The sequence below is a fragment of the Phyllostomus hastatus genome, unplaced genomic scaffold, assembly GCF_019186645.2.
Source record: "Phyllostomus hastatus isolate PE091 unplaced genomic scaffold, TTU_PhHast_1.1 phas_contig_304, whole genome shotgun sequence".
In the NCBI taxonomy this organism is placed as follows: domain Eukaryota; kingdom Metazoa; phylum Chordata; class Mammalia; order Chiroptera; family Phyllostomidae; genus Phyllostomus; species Phyllostomus hastatus.
The window spans coordinates 1,394,005-1,413,358 of record NW_025333845.1 but is presented as its reverse complement, the minus strand read 5'-3'; the positions used below and the strand labels follow the sequence as shown (position 1 = coordinate 1,413,358).

General features: G+C 36.8%; 1 protein-coding gene and 1 pseudogene across 1 annotated transcript; both read left to right on the top strand.

The window, feature by feature from the left end:
* The first annotated feature begins 874 nt into the window (after window positions 1–874).
* LOC123819303 (olfactory receptor 56A4-like) lies at window positions 875–1,816 on the top strand. The gene is given in 1 exon segment (XM_045839605.1): window positions 875–1,816. A coding segment is annotated over 1 exon segment (942 nt).
* Window positions 1,817–3,904: 2,088 nt separating this feature from the next.
* Window positions 3,905–14,788, top strand: LOC123819261 (annotated as a pseudogene).
* The last annotated feature ends 4,566 nt before the right edge of the window (window positions 14,789–19,354 follow it).

Sequence of the window (19,354 nt, the reverse complement as noted above, 5' to 3'; positions counted from 1 at the left end):
CTGTCTCTGTCACCACAATAGGAAATTCAGAGTCCTTTCTAAAGGACTCATATAAAAGTAGACACCTTTGAACCTTCACAAGGACAAACAATAACAAATAATCCAGTAAGAGGATGATAAAGACTTTGCCTATAAACTGAAACCCTTTTTGGGGCTGAATCACTGCCTTTGGGTGGGGCCAAGGGCTGTTCTACCTCTAACCCAATAGATTCTGATGAGTGAAAATATAGAATCTTGATATCAGTCTGTGCCCAAACATATGGAGTTAGGTAATGGAGCTCTCCACATAGCTATCCTTTCTACACTGAAGGAGGGAAGGGCTTAGTTAAGTAACTGTTTTGGTTGAGTCTAAATCTTGTGTGGTGGCTGGAAGCACAAACACTCAGTCAGATTACCTGGTCCTTTATCACTTACTGGCTCTCTGATTCTGTTCAAGCTACTTTGCTCCCTTTTACCTGTACCCTTTCATTATCTGTGAGATTACCTGATGAGTATAACAGTATTCATTACTCTAAAGTGTTTTTTTAAAAGGATAAAGCAAGATTGTGAATGTAAGCATTCTGCATAAAACTTAGCATAATACAAGTGTTCAGTTAAATGTTAACAATGATTGATGATGATAATTTGAAAACTCCATGGAGCAAGGATAATCTGAAAACAATCTAAATGTATAACAAGAGGATCAGTTAAATAAATGTTGGCACATTTATTGGAAAAAAATAAATTAAAAAATAACTAAAACCTCCACTGGGACAGGAAGAGATGCAATGGAAACTGAGTTCCACTGCATCTAGAACATACACTTTCAATGGTGATATATTCTGTTGTACATTTTAAGGGACTTTGAATTTCTAGCTTGTACAGGATTCTTTACATGGCATCACCCAGCAACTACTCCACTGCTCCAGTCTCTGAATTCTTCCTTATCTGCTTCCCTAACTACCAGAGTTGGCAGCACTGGCTGTCCCTGCCTCTCAGCCTCCTCTTCCTCCTGGCCATGGGGGCCAATGCCACCCTTCTGATCACCATCCGGCTGGAGGCATCTCTGCATGAGCCCATGTACTACCTGCTCAGCCTCCTCTCTCTGTTGGACATCGTGCTCTGCCTCACTGTCATCCCCAAGGTCCTGGCCATCTTCTGGTTTGACTGCAGGTCCATCAGCTTCTCTGCCTGCTTCTTTCAAATGTTTGTCATGAATAGTTTCCTGACCATGGAGTCCTGCACATTCATGGTCATGGCCTATGACCGCTATGTGGCCATCTGCCACCCATTATGATACTCATCCATCATCACTGATCAATTTGTGGCTAGAGCTACTATGTTTGTTGTAGCCCGGAATGTCCTGTTTTCTCTTCCTGTTCCAATCCTTTCTTCCCGACTCAGATATTGTGCAGAGAACATCATCAAGAACTGCATCTGCACTAACTTGTCTGTGTCCAAACTCTCCTGTGATGACATCACCTTCAACCGGCTCTACCAGTTTGTGACAGGCTGGACCCTACTGGGCTCTGACCTCATCCTTATTGTTCTCTCCTACTCCTTCATCCTGAAAGCTGTGCTAAGGATCAAGGCTGAGGGAGCTGCAGCCAAGGCCCTGAGCACATGTGGTTCTCATTTCATCCTCATCCTCTTCTTCAGCACAGTTCTGCTGGTTCTGGTCATCACCAACCTGGCCAGGAAGAGAATCCCCCCAGATGTCCCCATCCTGCTCAACATCCTGCACCACCTGATCCCCCCAGCTCTGAACCCCATTGTTTATGGTGTGAGAACCAAGGAGATCAAGCAGGGAATCCTGAAACTACTGAGGAATTTGTAATAGGTAGAAAAGATCAAGTCCATCTTTGGCATTGTTAAAAAAGTGTAGAATTATTTTTATGTTGGAAAGAAAATTTCACTTTTAATCATGGAATAAGTTCTGATTCTCCTCTTTTGTAGTATCTCAGACAACAATGGAAACATTCCTTTGTATATCTTTGTTTTTTATTGCTTCAAAGGAAACCTCCATTTCCTGGATTTTCTGGTTACTTAGGAAATATCCTAGACAGAATTCCTAACCAAGGACTTGCCAAGCTTTAGCAAAATGGGTTGGAAATGAGAGTGTTTGGTCACTAAGGAAACAAACTTGATACAATCACTTTAGAAAGATCTGCCTGTCTCCTCTATTGCAAAGGAAATAGATGCCTCTCGTGTCTACTGATTCCGTCATGGCTTTTGTGTTGTGAATTGCTTCTTGAGCTGAAGTATAACTTAGGTTCTTGGGGTTGAGTGTTTTACCCTGAACATCCCTGACTCTTCCCTGGCATGTATGGCAGACATGCCACCTTTTGGCTTCTCAGAGACTCCTAGATCCTGCTAAGATTTTCCATCTGTACAAACTGTCTGGGTATAGCATTTCTTATTTTTTTCTTTCTTTCTATTAGGATCTTCTTTCTTCAGGGTTTTTTGTTTGTTTGTTTGTTTTTTTGTCTGTAAAGGATATTTACAACTGTTCAGTTTTTCTGGTGAAGCCGTTGTATTTGATGTTATATATTCTTTTCTTTATTATCTTAATCATTATGACTTGGAAGTCTTTACTTTGTTCCACTTCATTGGCCTGTAAGGACCTTAGAACTTTTTATCAAATTTCAGATAATATCCCTATCACACTCTGACCTGTTTTCTATATGCCAATCAACTGTTCTATTTATTCCCTTGATTGTCCTATTTGCTTCAGCCTCCATCCCAAGCTGTGGCTGGGGTTGCTGTCGACAGTGTTTCAGGTATGGAAGCTCTAGGACTGGATTTTCATAGATAAGTGTGTTTGACTATTTTCATTCTCTTTCTTAATGATGCCAGACATTAATCCAATATTTCCAAGAAATATTTTGCAGTAGCAACCCATATCTTTTGAGGATGACAATTAAGTGTTTCAAGTTTAGCATTTTTCAAATATCTTTTGATTGATTTCCCAGTGGGGCTATCCTACTTGTTTTTATATTTAGCTTGTTTATATTCAGCAAACTTTATGTTTGCTTAAGGAGTTTAATTGAAATTTAATATTTTGCAGTATTTTTCCTTTTGTGTATTATTTTATTTTTTCTAGTTTTATTGAATATAATCACATGTACTTTTGGTTTAATTTAAGATACACAACATAATGATTTGATATATGTATATATTGCAAAATGATTATCACAATACCTTGTTAGCATCCATTACCTCACATACTGATAGTGTTTTGTGTGTGTGTGATGGAAACATTTTTGTTCTTCAGGATGTCTCTCTTTGGCATCCTGAGACACCTGGTCCTACTCTACATTTGAGAGGGTTAAATTGCACTGCATGTATGTATTTTTGAAGTGCTGGGTTTTGAAAGAGGCTTCTTTAGGGTCTGTTACATCACATTTCATAACATTGGTCTCATGAAGGTATGAAGGGACTGATTTAGCTGATCTCCTTGTCTTTTTCTTTCATCCCCACTAATCTCTTCTTTCTATAAAGTTACTATGAACTGAATACCTACCATGTGCCAGACACTTTATATACATTCTTATTTTACCTCTACATTTGCCCTGAGAGGTTGTTATGTTGACCCTAGATGAAGAAACTGAAGCTAAGAGAACTAAAATGACTGTCAAGGTTGCAGCAATTGGGCCAAGATAAATCCATGTCACTGGGGTTCCTAAAACCTGAACACTTTACCCAAAAGTGCTGGTCTCAACCTTGGCAACAACATAACCTGCTGAGTTACAAAATACCCTTGAGTTACATCCCAAGCTTCTTACATCCCCAGCAAGCTTGGTATCTGACACTTAGTAGACACATTATAAATATTCATTTGCTGCTCAGTAGTTTCTAGCAGGTAGGAAGCAATCTATAATGATTGATTTATCGAACAATTACACACTTATAAACAAGTCCCAATATGGTTGTTGAAAGAAGGTATGTCCTTGCTTCATGTAGTACCACAACATGTTTTAAGAATCATTTACTAATTTTATTATGTATTTATTTCATATATTTTAAATTTTATTAAAATATAATAGACATAACATGTTAAAGTGTACAATACAATATTAGATATATGTATACTGTGAAGTGATTACCACAATAAGTGTAGTTAACATCCCTTACCCCATATAGTTACAATTCTTTTCTTGTGATGACAACTTTTAAGATCGAAACTCTTAGCAACTTTCAAATACACAAAATGGTGGTATTGTTAGTTATAGCAACTATGTATACATTACATACCTAGAACTTATTCATCATATAACTAGAACTTTGTACATTTTGACCACTTTTCCATCATCCTCACCTATGGCAACAACATATCTGTTTTCTGTTTCTATGAGTTTGGATTTTAGGATCCACATATAAGTGATCATACAGTATTTGTTTTCTCCATCTAACTTAGTCTGCTTAGCATAATACCCTCTAGGCCCTCTAGTGTTGTTTGGAAATGGCAGGATGTCCTTCTTTCTCATGGCTGGATAATATTCCATTGCACGTACATACCACATCATTTTGGCTATTGTGAATAATGCTGCATGGGAGAACAAATATATGTCTCGTCAATATTCTGTTTTCATTTCCTTTGGATATATACCCAGAAGTGAAATTCCCTGATCATACGTTAGTTTTATTTTTAATGTTTGAGGAATATTCTTATTGTTTTTCATAGAGGCCGAACCAATATATATTTCTATTACACAAACAGTGCAAGAAGATTTCCTTTTATTAGGTATACAATATAGTGATTCAACAATTTTATAACTCACAATGTAATAGCCTCACTGATTCTGGTAATAATCTGTCACCATGAAAATTTATCACAATATTATTGACTATGATTTGTTATTCCTCAATGATTAATAATATGGATCATTTTTACATGTACCTGTTGGCAATTTGTCTGTATTCTTTGCTAAAATGTGTATTCAAATTCTTTGGCTATTTTTAATGGGATTCTTTGTTATTGTGTTGTATAATATTATTACATATTTGGGATATTAATGTCTTATCAGATATAAGATTTGCAAATATTTTCCCAGCAGGTTGCCTTTTCATTTTGTTAATGGTTTTCTTTGCCGTGCAGAAGCTTTTCAGTTTTATGTACTCCCACTTGTTTATTATTGCTTTTGTTGTCTCTGCTTTTGGTGTAAAATCCAAAATATCATTACCTAAACCAATAATAGCTTACTTCCTATGTTTTCTTCAAGGAGTTTTATAGCTTCAGGTCTTATGTTCAAATTGTTAATACATTCTGTTTTGGTGTTTGTGCATGGCATAAGACAGGGGTTCAGTTTAATTGTTTTGCATGTTGCTGTCTAGTTTTCCCATCATTATTTATTGAAAAGACTGTATCATAACTACATCATATAGAAGATAGATAGATAAATAGAGAAAGACTTAGATGGAATTAGAGTTTTTCCCCAAATCCTGATTGCCGTTTTAGGAGACCTTGAAGCAGAATACTAAACTAAAGCATGCCTCTGCTTCTGATGTACAGAGTTAAATTTCCAATTTAAAAAATTAAAAAAACAAAACAAGCACCATTAACAACTCTGAAATAAATTAGAAGAAATAACACAAATACAGAGAAAAATAAAACAAGAGGATATGTGTCTCATATAATAAAAAACACCAACAAAGTCAAAAGTTGTTTTGATTGCCCTGGCTGGTGTAGCTCAGTGAATTGAGCACTGGCCTGTGAATCAAAGGATTTCTAGTTTGATTCCCAGTCAGAGCACATGCCTTGGGTTGTGGGCCAGGTCCCCAGTTGGGGACACGTGAGGGACAACCACACATTGATGTTTCTTTCCCTCTTTTTCTCCTTCCCTTCCCCTCTAAATAAATAAATAAAATCTTTTAAAAAGTTGTTTTGAAAGATAAGAATAAAAGGGATAAATATTTATGAGAAATAAAAATACCCAAATTTAAATTATCTATAATTTTTAAAAAACTATTGAAATTAAAGATATTTTAAAAGATGATAAAACTATACTTTGAAATACTATGATAATTAATTTGATAATAGTATAATGTAAACATTTCTTGGCAAAAAACCTTCCAAAAATGGCAAAAGATAAACAGTAAAAATCTGCATTGTTATATATCTGTTAAAGATGATGAAATCATAATGAAACAGTTTTTCACAAAAAAAACTTTCAGCTTAGGTACCTTAATGATAAAATCTTCCAGAACTAAAGAAGATAAACTCTTTCAGAGAATAGAAATGAAGACTTGACTTGGGGTGGTGAACAAACGATACAGTGACAGATGATGTATTGTAGAATTGTGTACCTGAGGCCTGTGTAATTTTGTTAACTAGTGTCACCTCAGTAAATTAAATAAAAAGAAAAAAAAAAGAAAATAGAAAAAGAGGGAATATTTTCTAATTCATTTTCTGAGGTTATCATAATTGGCATCAAACACTGACAAGAATATTATAAGAAAAAATTTCAACCCAACATATTTTATGAACATAGATATAAATTCTAGATAAAATATTTAAAATTAAATAGAAAAGCAGAAAAAGTTAATACATTATGCACAAGTGAGGTCTATTTTGGGAATGTTACTTTAACATTTGATAATTGACCTACGCTTAATTCACCTGATTAACATGAACATAAATAACAAGAAGAAGAAATACAGATTTACAAAAATACAAAAATAAAGAAGAAACACAAATTTCTCAATAGATTTGGGAAAGTCATGCAACAAAATTCACTATTTATGGAAATAAAAATAATTTCAGAAATTTAGAAATAGAGGGGAGCTGCCTTATCTGTTAAAGGTTGTCTTCCCAAAGTCTACAGCCAATATAATCCTCAGTGTTGAAATAGTAAATACTGAGAAAAAAGGAAAAATGTATTTGATTGGAAAGGAAGAGGTAAACTGTTGGGAACCGCCCTGACTGGTATCAGAAGCTGAAACCCCCGCCTAGGCTAAGGCTAAGGGAACGCCCTTGGAACTGTAAGCCAGCAAGGAGACAAAAGCTTATCTCCCTGGCAGGAATGCTGCTTCTGCTGCTTTATTCATAACTGAACCCCAAAAAGCTTGGTCGGTTAGCCAAAGATGGGTAAGATTCCCCAAGGGGGGAACAACCTAAGACAGGCACGATCACTTTGGGGGCCCCCCCAAAAGAAGGACTTGGGGGGCTGCAGCAAAAGGCGGTGATGGACCCTCGCTCCTTGGCTATGACAGAGCCTGAGTTCTCATCGTCTGGGAGAAAAATCTCCTTATCTCTTGGTTGCCTTAGTTCCCTTGCTCCTTCTAAGCCTGAAACAATGACAGGGTGGTACAGCTCTGTGTTGAAAAGGGCAGATTCCCCAGGTGATCAGACCTAAGAAAGAATATGTAAATTACTGTGAAACCTTCTTTGTTTAGAATGCTCTCAGTTGAATGAGAGGCGTCCAAGGAGGAAGTTAGTTTGTTCCTCAAAGTCTTACAGCTCTTTGACCCCGACTCAATAGACCGGCAGAGTTCCTTGTTTTCTGTGGTTCCTTACTTCCCCTAATGAGTACTGTACTTTACCTGAATTATTATGCAAAATGAGCCCAATAAAAGCAGGTGTGGATGGTAAATCAGTGCGCTCCCCACTAGGGAGGGTGGCCATTCCATCCCTACTTCCCCACAGAAACTGGTCTGTCTCTGTGCATGTTTTTTCTCGCGTGTTTTTCGGCAAGCCATCCGCACGCAGCGTTCCATGGTCACTGCTGGCCGGTGACCCATGCATCAGTAAACGTCATTATTGTCAAATAATTTCATTCTGTGGATGGAAAATCCAAAAACAACAATACCTAAAATATTAAAGTTTATAAGTAAATTTAGTAAGATTGCTACGTAGGAACTCAAACACAAAAATCACTTGTATGTTTATGCTCTAGAAACAAAAAAATAAAAACTAAAATCCGTAAGTCAGTACAATTTACTATTGCATCAAAAATAGTAAATACCTGGGAATAAAGATGTCCAAATTATCTATATTTAAACTAGATGAGAACACATTGATGAGAAAAATTAAGGAAGACTTAAGTAAATCGAGAGATATATCATATTTGTTGACTGAAGATTCAGTAATGTAATGGTATTAATTCTTTCCAAATTGACATACAGATTCAATGCAATTCCAATAAAAATATCAACAAATATTTTTGTGGAAATTGACAAGCTGATTTTCAAATGCACATGGTAATTCAAAGAATCTAAAAACCAAATAAGAAATAATACTACACACTTTAAGAATTTTTATAAAACTGCATAATTAAGATAGTGTGGTATTGGCAAATAGACCAACTGATCAGAATGGGGAATACAAGAAAAGACACATAATCATATTGTGATCTGATTTATGGCAAATGTGAAATTGCAAGGGATTTCCTTTTTAATGTATGGTGCTGCAGCAAAAATTAGAATTTGCTATAAAATTAGATTTTGAAGGCCTTTCCTCAGTATCTGCATTCCTTCCAGTATGATGATTGTGTGTCAACTTGATTGGGCCACAGGATATTTGGTTAAATACTATTTCTGGGTGTTTATGTGAGGGTGTTTATGAAAGAGATTAGTATTTGAATTAATAGACTGAATAAAGCAGATTGTTCTCCCCAGTGTGTGTGGGGATCATAATCCATTGAGGACCCCGATAGAACAAAAAGGTGAAAGAAAGGAGGATTCTCTCTCTCTCTCTCTCCTCTCATTCTCTCTGCCCACATGATGAGCTGGGACATCTGTCTTTACCTACCCTAAGACTAGGACATACACCACCAGAGTGCTGGTTCTCAAGCCTTCAGACTTAGACTGGGAATCTCACCACTGCCTTTCTGAATACAATTAGTAGTAGCATTAGGCTAGGACTTATCAAAGATGTTTAAGCCATGACATTGTAGGAAACTGCCTAACTAGCAGCCTCTGCCTCATTATTATTATCATAGTTTATAGCAGAAATGTTGAGGTTAAATCTGTATAAATAACCTATGAATAAAGAAGGATACTCAGAAGCATTCACTAGAAAGAGTACTGGGTTAAGAATTTAATAGACTTCGATTTTAGCTTCTTTGGCACTGATCGACTATGACCTAATCATGTCTCTTGATCCTTCTAGGTCTCACTTCCTATTAAATAAAATAGTAAGTAGTTTCTATTCTTGATATCCCAGAGTCCCTTGTAAAAATTATGGAATAATTTTAAAAAGTGAGAACTTATCTCTCCTTATTCCATTCTGACCACTATGGGTTGGTGCTCCTGTGGAGTGACCACTTCTAACAGCATCTGGGGCAGTACAAAGTCCACATACAATGTAAAAGTATGGCTGGACTACTGACCTGAACTAACATTGAGGAAAGAATCAGCTTTATTGTGGCAACTCATTGTTTTCCATCCTTCAGGCCCTTGGGATCCCCAAAGGGCAAAATGCATCCAGGAAGCATGAACCATCACTATAAATTCTTATTCACTATAAAGTATCACTTCATAAAGCCTGGAGGTTTTATCATTCAAACAGAAGACTGCTAGAATGTGGATGAGCTAATATAAGATTTTGTAAATTGGTTCTCTTTTAAATAATGGAGTCCAGATTGAAACTAAAGGCAAAGAAATCAGGGCAGAGGAAAAGATAATAGAAAGAGTAAGATGACTTAGAAGCATTAGTCATAAAGTCCTTGAAAAAATGGAACAAAGGAAGCAATTCCTAATTAATCTTCATAATAGAGGGAGAAAGAGTGTCATGGAACATCTAACTTTTGTGAAATCCATGTGTGATTTTGTTATACTCTATAGCCAGTGACCAGTGATCTGTCTCTCTCCCTTTCCATCTCTCTCACACACAGACACATGCCTGTACAATTCAAATAAGAGTTGAATTACCAACCATATTCCTATATTGTTTCTTATTATCAGTGGTGGATCACAAAATATTGATCAGAAGAACAATAAATAAGAATATTTATGGCTGCTTTTTGTTTTATTGTTTTTCCTCTTCATTCTGCCATCCATATATACCATGATAATATGTATCAAACACATTATATAGTGATGACTCTCAAATATTTATATGTAGCCATGATCTTCCCTGAGTTTCAGGCATATATATCTAATTGTCTATCTGACATGTCCACGTGGGTATTAATTTCCTTTGGTAAGCGTAGCAGAGTGGAGTTGTTGAATAATAGTGAAGATGTATTTTTCACTTCCCAAGAAATATACCAAAGAGTTTTCCAAAGTAGTTATACACTTCACAAACCAACTACCAATGTGTGAGAGTTTCAGTTATTCAACATCTTTTTTATTATAATGTCACTCATTTTCCCATTAGCTGTTTGAGGAGAATAAAAGGGATTCATTTTGGGATATTAATTCTCATTTCTCTGCTCATTTGCTATTGACCACTTGTATATTTTCTATAAAAGTGCCTGTTCATCTTTTTTCCTTTTTAATTGGTTCATTTGTATTCTTATTGTGTGTTTTTACTTCTATTCTCATGACATATTATCTAGATTAATTTAATTATTTTTGCAAGCTTATTGTCTTTCCTGTTAATTTAGAATGTAAGAGTTACGGGGAAAAAAGACTGTTTATCATCATCATGTATCTTAGGTACTCTCACATCTAACAAACACCAGCTATAAAGTAAATAACAAATATTAAATCAATAAACACTTGAAACTTTTATGTCTCAGAAAGTCTTAGAGAACCCAGGACACCCAGACTTTGCATTAGAATAGCATTATGTTCTCCTAAGAACTAAATCTTAGCTGTTTAATTAAATGGATTTCTTGCTATCATAACTTAAGAATATGCTGCAAACTTATTTTAATATTTAATTATAATTTATTATTTAATATTTTAATTACAAAAATCTTATTTCTTAGAGCCTGAATTTTCATATTTAAAAGCCATAATAAAACCTATAGAAAAACATCTTTTCAACTTTGTTTACTCTATTGTTTCCAAATGTGTTTAACATCCAGAACCCTCAAGTTTATTATCATTCATTAAGATCTTCTACCATTTGAGAGCTTTTCTGATGCATTAATGATTTCCATTTATGAGACTTTGCTAAATGTCACTTGGCCCAGACTAAGTAATCTAAATGGAAATGAGTGACAGTGAGGTCAGTAAGACTGTAATTTCTAAGAAGCAGAGAAGAAAATACATTAAGATAAAAACCCCGTTAGTTACCAAGTGCATGTTCCAGGGGCTGTAACATGCAGGGCATGCTTGGAAACAGCAGGGTGTGCTGACAGATGGCCCAAGAAGTCAAATTTGCTCAGGAATATCATCAATCTCTAGAGTTTTTTATATAATTGATTTGAACAAAGTCATCAACACTGTAAGGCTCAGGACAAGTAGCTCTGCTACTGTATGCCAAGTGCCATGTCAAATGTTGGATATTGGTCATCTTGGTTGAGTTCCACATCTATGAAGCATTAGCATACTTCAAGCCTATCTAAAAGGACTCAACTTAGCTATCATCTTAAAATTCTGGGCAACTGAAAACTGGGTCTCTGCACAAAATCACCAATTTTGCCAGCTGAATGTTTTCATCAAGAGCAACTCTGATGTTCATTGAGCATTTATTTGTATAAGAATAAGAGTCTTAACAATTCCATTTTAGAATACAGCTAAACAAGCAGAATCCACATCAGCATACCTGCATGAAATGGGATGTCTCTTTAGCACTATTTAGTATACTCTCAATACTCAGTTATAGGCTAATATATAAGCTATTGTTTTCATTCCTTTTTTATATGATTAAACAACCCTTCTTCAGCTATGTGACTTTCTTTTGTTATTTTAGTAGGTAGGTATCATTAAGTAACACTCAAATCCTGCTTCCCTGAGGGCTATTTTACCCCTTTTAGGTTTCCTTAGATACTTCTGTTCTAACCATGGCATTTATCAAATGTTTGTTATTCAGATGGCAACATCATTCCCCATTTCAGATGTTGTACTTGGGTGAAAGTGGCTAATGTGGAAAAAAGAGATTAAAAGTTAATTATGGGTGTCTTTCATACCAAAAGTGAGAAAATAAGAGCAACTATCACTATTTTTAGGTAGCAAATAAACTGAAAAAAAAAAGAAAGTGAAATGAATAGACTTGCCATGGATAATCATTACAGTTGTTTTAACAGTCAAAATTGGATTTTTTATTTGATTGTGTTAACAACCAAACCTAATGTTTTGAGTCCCAGTGTGATTAAATGTTACTTTAACATACAAACACAACATTTAAACCCACAAAAATTAGATCCTCTTTGAAATTAATTGCTTTTAGGAATATGTATGTCAATGAGAAGTAAACTCCTGCTTCTGATATCAAAATCTGGGGAGAGATAAGCTTGTGAGAAACAAATGCCCATTTGTGGTGGTAGGAAAGCAGGAAAAATACTCTAAGAAGTTTGACACTATTGTCATCTTGTGTCCTGCTTATTTATATGACACTTTGGAGCTGAGTTTGACTTCTCAGATTTTATATCGGACAGGCAATTGAACTTCTGAGGCATGATCTAAGAAGAAAACACAACCATAATTTCCATACAAGGACATTGATCTCAAGGAAAAACAAGACATTGAGATCAAAGGAGGGATTTGAAAGGGGTCACAATGGTTTTCTTTGTACCTGTAAAGGAGCAATAAAATTGGGCTCTTTTACAAGCCCAATATTTAGTGCTTACTTAGATCTCAGCATATAATGGTAACTTATAGAAGAAAGAAATATAACAGATTCGTTAAACAGAATAATGTCTACCCTAAAGTATGTTCATGCGTTAGTCCCACTGAACACTCAAACTGCTTAATTATTTTGTTTTAACTACTCAATTTCATAATAAATTTTAAGGTAGTTGTATATAAGTATAAAGAATATAAAAGCATCAATACATAGAGAATCTATGACTCATGTATTTCATATTAATGAAATTTTTTTTGCCTAAAGGCATTTGATTTGTTCTCTCTGTGACAGGCTCTTTTCTCTACCTCTTGCTTCTTTAGTGACCTGAGAAAGCTTTGAGAACACAGAGATTCATTCACTGTTGTGGTATTTATGTCAATGTAGCTTTCCAGAGACTGTAAATATTTTTAACATGGAAAAAAATGTGATATTATCTTAATGACAATAGGGATCTTATTATTTCTAGAGTCACAGGCATAAACTTTTTAGTGTTTTACAAACCCACTGATGTCCAAAAATTGGGCTTTGGTGAAAAAAGGAGCTTAACTCATACTCTCCCTGCTGAGACTCTGTGCTTGATTCAACATGAACTTCATATCTATTCATTGCAGAACCGATGTCAACAACTTGACTCGTCAGTTAAAATAAACAAATGAAACTCTCTCCTACCATGTCCCATATCTCAGTGAACAACACCAATATTCACTAATTTGCCAAAGACCAAATCCTGGAAATTAAAAATGACTCAGTACTCTCTTTTATCCCCCAAATCACATCAAACAACGTTCCCTGCCAATTTACTTTATATACCATTGCCTTGCCATCTCCATTACCATTTATTTAGATCAGGTTAGTAGTATTTCTCTCAGCTTACTTCAAATTCTGATTTGCCCATTCAAACCATTCTCCATTGTAACATTACAGAAGTTCTTCTAAAATATAACTAACATTACATCATTGCTGGGACTGTAGTAGAACATCAAATTTGGGCTGTATCTTAGACAGAAAAACAAAATGTCAGGAATCTGTTGAGTTCTGTACTTGGGGTTTTTTTTTAAACCTTTTATCATTTTTCCCTCCATGATCTTTTGCTGAGTGTTAAGTTGGAAGATAGATGCTGTGTGTCTCTGTACCTGAAAAAATGACACAAATGGAATTGGAGGCTTGCACTGAATAAAAAAATTGGCCAGCAGCCCTGAAGGTAGCCCATCACAACACACCCAATTTCATCCTTCCTCCTTTGTCTTTTTGGGGATTCTAGGCCTGGAAAATTTTCAAACCTGGATTGGTTTTTCCTTTTTGTGCTGTATATCTGATTGCCCTCTTGGGGAACATTATAATCTTGTTTATAACTCAGGCTGAGCCTAGGCTCCATCAGACCATGTTTTACTTCTTGGCCCTATTGGCCTGCACTGACCTAAACCTGTCCACTACCACTATTCCCAAGATATTGGGCATCTTATGGTTCAATTTAAGGGAAATTCTTTTTGGTGCCTGTCTTGCACAAATGTTTATGATTCATCTGTGCACTAGCCTGGAGTCTGGAGTACTGACAGCAATGGCCATAGACCACTACATTGCTATATGCAAACCCTTGTGATATACCATGATCCTCACCAGCAAGGTGGTGGCCATTCTAGGTGTTCTCGTGACAGTGAGATCTTTAATCTTTGCCATCCCTTTTGTGTTTCTCGCTGTCATCATTCTGTGGTGCCCAAATCATTCCACCCTTACTGTGAGCATGTGGGCATTGCCCATCTTTCCTGTGCCAGTATTCAGGGCCAACAATTTGTCTGGGATTGTTGCTTTTTCCTTGGGATTCATTGACCTGATTGTAATTGGTTTCTCCTATGTGAAGATACTCTACACAGTGTTCCATTTACCATCATGGAATGCCCTATTCAAGACTCTCAACATCTGTGGCTCTCATGTCTCCATCAAGCTCATCTTCTACATCCCAACATCTTTTTTCTGACCCACTGCTTTGGTCATAGCATCCTTGGCTATGTTCATATATTTCTGGCCAATCTGTATATGGTTGTTCCACCTGCATTCAATCCTATTATATACAGGGTTAGGACAAAGCAGATCCAGGAGCAAGTCCCACTGATTCTCAGCCCTAAAGGTGTTTGATCCTCAGCTGACCCAGTCAAGATGATATGTATGATATTATATATACACACACACACACACACACACACACGTATATATTATATAATATAATATTTATATATATATAATCATAGATGTATGTGTGATATATATATCATAGATGTATGTGTTTGCATTTGGATTCAACTACAAGGAGAAACCAAGGCCCAGTGCAATGCTTGAATTCTAAACACTCAAACACTATTGCATTAAACTGTTGCATTAGCTCTACTGACTTTCTGAATCAATTTGAAAAAGGTTTACGAGAGACATTAGTTATTATCTTTCTGCCCTCATCACATGTCCATAGTCACTGCCTATATACAGATGTGTCGTGTATGTATGATTCAACTTGGGTTTCCACATCTGACTAAGCTCACCAAAGGTTGCTACAGGTTGGCTTGTTTTAACAGGATTGGCTGGATCTTTCAGTTACAATAAGGCCATTTGAAATTTGAAATCTAAGAGAATGAATGAGTTAATTAATGATGATAAAAAGTTTAACAGAAACTTTAGTGCCAGAAGACTTGTCATGTATACATGAGATTTATGTACAAAAAAATGTTCCATTGAGGGGACCAACAGGTTTCTGTGCAACATTGTAAAAGAAAATAACTAAAAAGGTAACATCATTCCCTTAGTGAGGATGTCTTACATTAATATTATTCTTTTAGGTCTGGCCTCTAGTGCTCCTGGAGTACTCCCTAGTACTCCCTAGTGATCCGCATAGCTCAATAGACATAGAGGTAGATTTTGAATCAAAAGAGACCACAATACTATCTCAGATATCTTTCCAATATATATGGCAGGGATTTCATGTAATGTAATCTGCTTCTGGCACCGTTATTAAAATGGCCACTGGATCAAATCAGGAGGGAATTGTGGTAGTAGACAGATCCAAGTGATAATCAAAATGATTAGAAAGATATTGCCATAACTTCTGTCCATCCTTGCTTGAAAACTGTTCCTCAAGTCTTTTACCCCCTGACACTTCGCCCCTGCCACAACCACAAGTCTAGCATGCCTCACAGCCAGAGGGTGCGTCATATTTCTACTGCACACCCCCAGGTGCTGGCAGTAGAAATATGTGGGTGTGTAATCAAAGTGCAGAAGGGACAGAAACGGCACGGACCATGTCTGCTACTGCCTACCCCTGTGCTGGTCAGATCTTCTCATTCTCTATGTTTGTTAGTTCTGTCCTGTCACTAGTTCTTCAAGATGTGGCCTGCCATAGTTTCTAAGGAAAGATTTGAGATAGAAAGATACTTCCTACCACTGCACTTTGTCCAGAATAATGCTCTTTCCCTCTCTCTTTTATCACCCATTCTAGATTTTGCTCACAGGCCATCAGCTCTTTTAGAAGTCATTACTTCCAGCTGCTTCCTCTTCCCTTAACCGTTAAGGTCTGCATGTGCCAAATGCCAGAGGGGAATTTATGCGCTTTCTCCCCAGGCTTCTTTGTCTCTGATGTTCAAGTCTTGCTAATTCTCTTTATGCCAAGTTAATGGCCTAACACACTGTTCAGAGCTCTTTCTCCATCTTTGTGGTTTGCCCATAATTAAGGATATAATGTGGAAACTGCATTTTTTAGCTTTTGCATGGTGAGCTGATTCATTCATTACCAGGACCCAGCTTTTTCCTCCCTTTTCATTTGGTTACAGGAAGCCTCCCTGGGCCATAAATCTGTGGAGAAGAAAAGGTTTTTGTGCAAGTGAAGTAGGCAAAATGAGGTCTGAGAAAATCAATTAGGTAACTTTAGGCAACACTCCAAATACTATTCTTTTGATCGAATGGGTTGCTGTTATGCTCGTAGAACTTTATTGCTTCTGGCTTCAGACAATTGGAGCTGTGGTGGGTAGTTCTCTGCTGCATTCTTTGTTACAGACTCTATGGGTTTATTCTGGAGCTCATATTATGACTTTCCAGTGATTCCCTCCCCACAGTTTCTTTATCACTAATACCAGCAGCACCACTGGATCTACCACATCCTATAGTCTGAGAAGCAGGCTACTTGAACCTAGCCTAAACCTGCTACAGAACCTGCTCCCTTGCTCTTGGACCTATTCAAAACTGTCAACCTTCAATGTCACCAGATAAATAAATCATGCATTAGATCAAAATTCTCAAGGGTGTTTACATGTTATCTCTAAAATCCAGAGTGGTTTCTTTCTTAGTAGTAGGAGGTGCAAGTTACAATAATTTGTCACTTAACATGGGAGTGATGTCTGAACATTCTCCCTACTACTTGAAATGTAAAAACATTCCTAATGTGGCAAAATCCTGAATCATTGTGATATTTATCTTCCACCCTGCCATGTACATGTGCCTTATCAAAGAATCCACAGTATTTGACATTTTCTGCTTAATTCCTCTGATTATATGCTAGCATCCAGGTACTGGATTACTGTGGTAGGAAGTGTCAAAATGATCCAGGTTGTTTCAGTGTATATGGTGACAAAGAGCAAAAAAGTAAATGTAGCCAATGAAAATTCCCTGTATGTGCACGGCTGCCTACTCTAGTTGCCTGAAAACTGTTTTCTTGATAGTGATTAGCAGAAAAGAACACATTAGTGAGAACAATGTTCACATAGTAAATGCTAGACACCTTGTTCATTTTAGTAAAGATGTCCCACCTGGCACAGCAGTTGTTATTGGGGCTATAATATTTTTGACCTAGTAAATGAATGTGTAACCAAAAACAACAAAATAGAGCCCAGTGTATTGTTTGAAAATCTGTACAGACATTAATACTATTAGGAATGCTACACAGCAAAAGGTGTGTATTATGTAGTCAGCAATCAGACATAAACAATCATCTTGGATTTTTTTTTAATATTTTATTTATTTTTAGAGAGGGAATGGAGGGAGATAGAGAGAGAGAGAGAGAGAAACATCAATGTGCGATTGCTGGAGGTCATGGCCTGCAACCCAGGAATGTACCCTGGCTGGGAATCGAACCTGGGATACTTTGGTTCCCAGCCTGCGCTCAATCCACTGAGCTACGCCAGCCAGGGCTAATCATCTTGGATTTTTATATTAACAGTATCACAAGAATAGGGCTTCTTGAAAACATTTTGTTCAAGTAGAACTATTGGTCATAGACATTAAAAAATTAGGGAGCTGATCTGAGTGTTTATTGTAACTAGAAACTATCAGTATAGAAATGTACATAATTGGTTTTATGTATATTTTTTATCAATACATTTCTAGAAAATCAGAACTTGATACTCATTGATATTTTGTTTAGACCCTCTTGCCCTAGAGCTTTGCTCTTACATAATTAGTCATTAATAATTAATACTTTTATTTCCTAACTATCACGCTCTAGTCATTCAGCTGGTACAGGGTGATTAACTCTGAGACTGTCCCTATGCCTTCAGGGGTAATACTGACTGCTTAGGGGTCACAGAATGGGAAAAGCTGAGAGGAAAGATTTCTCCCTCAGGGATTAGAAAATGCTTGGCTTTTGAGTCTCTGGCCCCTTCAGGGCCAACAAGGCAGTCTTTCCCCAAGGCAGCTGAAACTCAAGCATAAACTATTTTTTCTGAAAGCCAGAATGTAACATTAAGACAGCACAGAAGCCATTCCTGGTAGAGATCTCTTTCTCCATCCAGTAAGTTTGGCTCTACCAGAAGAGGAAGGCACTAATCTACTGCTATGATATTGGACACCTGGCTAGAGCAGGGATTGTGGTGAGACTAAAGCTGGGCTTGCAACTGGAAAAGCTGTAGGGTTGAAGATGAGCTTGAAGGGAAAGTGAGGGAGAGAAATGGCACAGCACCAGATGGAGATGACTGTGCCAAAGCTGAGCCCAGGCTTCTTGCTCTGGAAGAGGTTAGATCTAGATGGAGGTCCAAGGATCTGTAGCATAGTATCATGTGAGAGATTTCTTGAAAAGCCTTCATGGAAATGTTACAGGAACCTAAGGGAGAATGCAGACTTGGAAGGAAAAGAGGATTCCCAGTCATACTCCCTTGATTATCATTACTTAGAAATCTTCATTAGTCTGCATTTTACTACTTTTATTTCCTAAAAGTGCCCGATTCCCTTTATGCTCTTTCCTTTACTTCCCTTGTCATCTCTATTTATGTTTAAGCTCTCCTGATTTGATTTAAGTTTTCTCTTTTTCCATCTTCTCTCCACCATCTATTTTCTGGGCATGCATGCTTCTGTCCTCTCCATCCTTTCCATGCTCTCTGTCAGTCTATCATCCACCTATTAGGTCTAGATTCACTCCACTGTGCACAGCTTTCTCCAGACAAACAAAGATCTCTGGAGGAAGCAAGCTTAGGGCACTGATTTCCACTCGCAAATTCCTCTACTCACTTCATCATTTACCATTCTTCACCCCCTCTCACCTCCTATTGAATAAGTTTGACATCAGACCCAATAATACTTCATAATTAACACAAATTTCTATCACATTACCTATGATCTTAATTGAGTACTCAAAAAGGTTATTGAGAAATGTCTATGCACAGATGTGGCTCCTGTGCATAACAGAACTGTACACCAAAAGCAGCGACTGTACAGGCTGGATCACTGTGA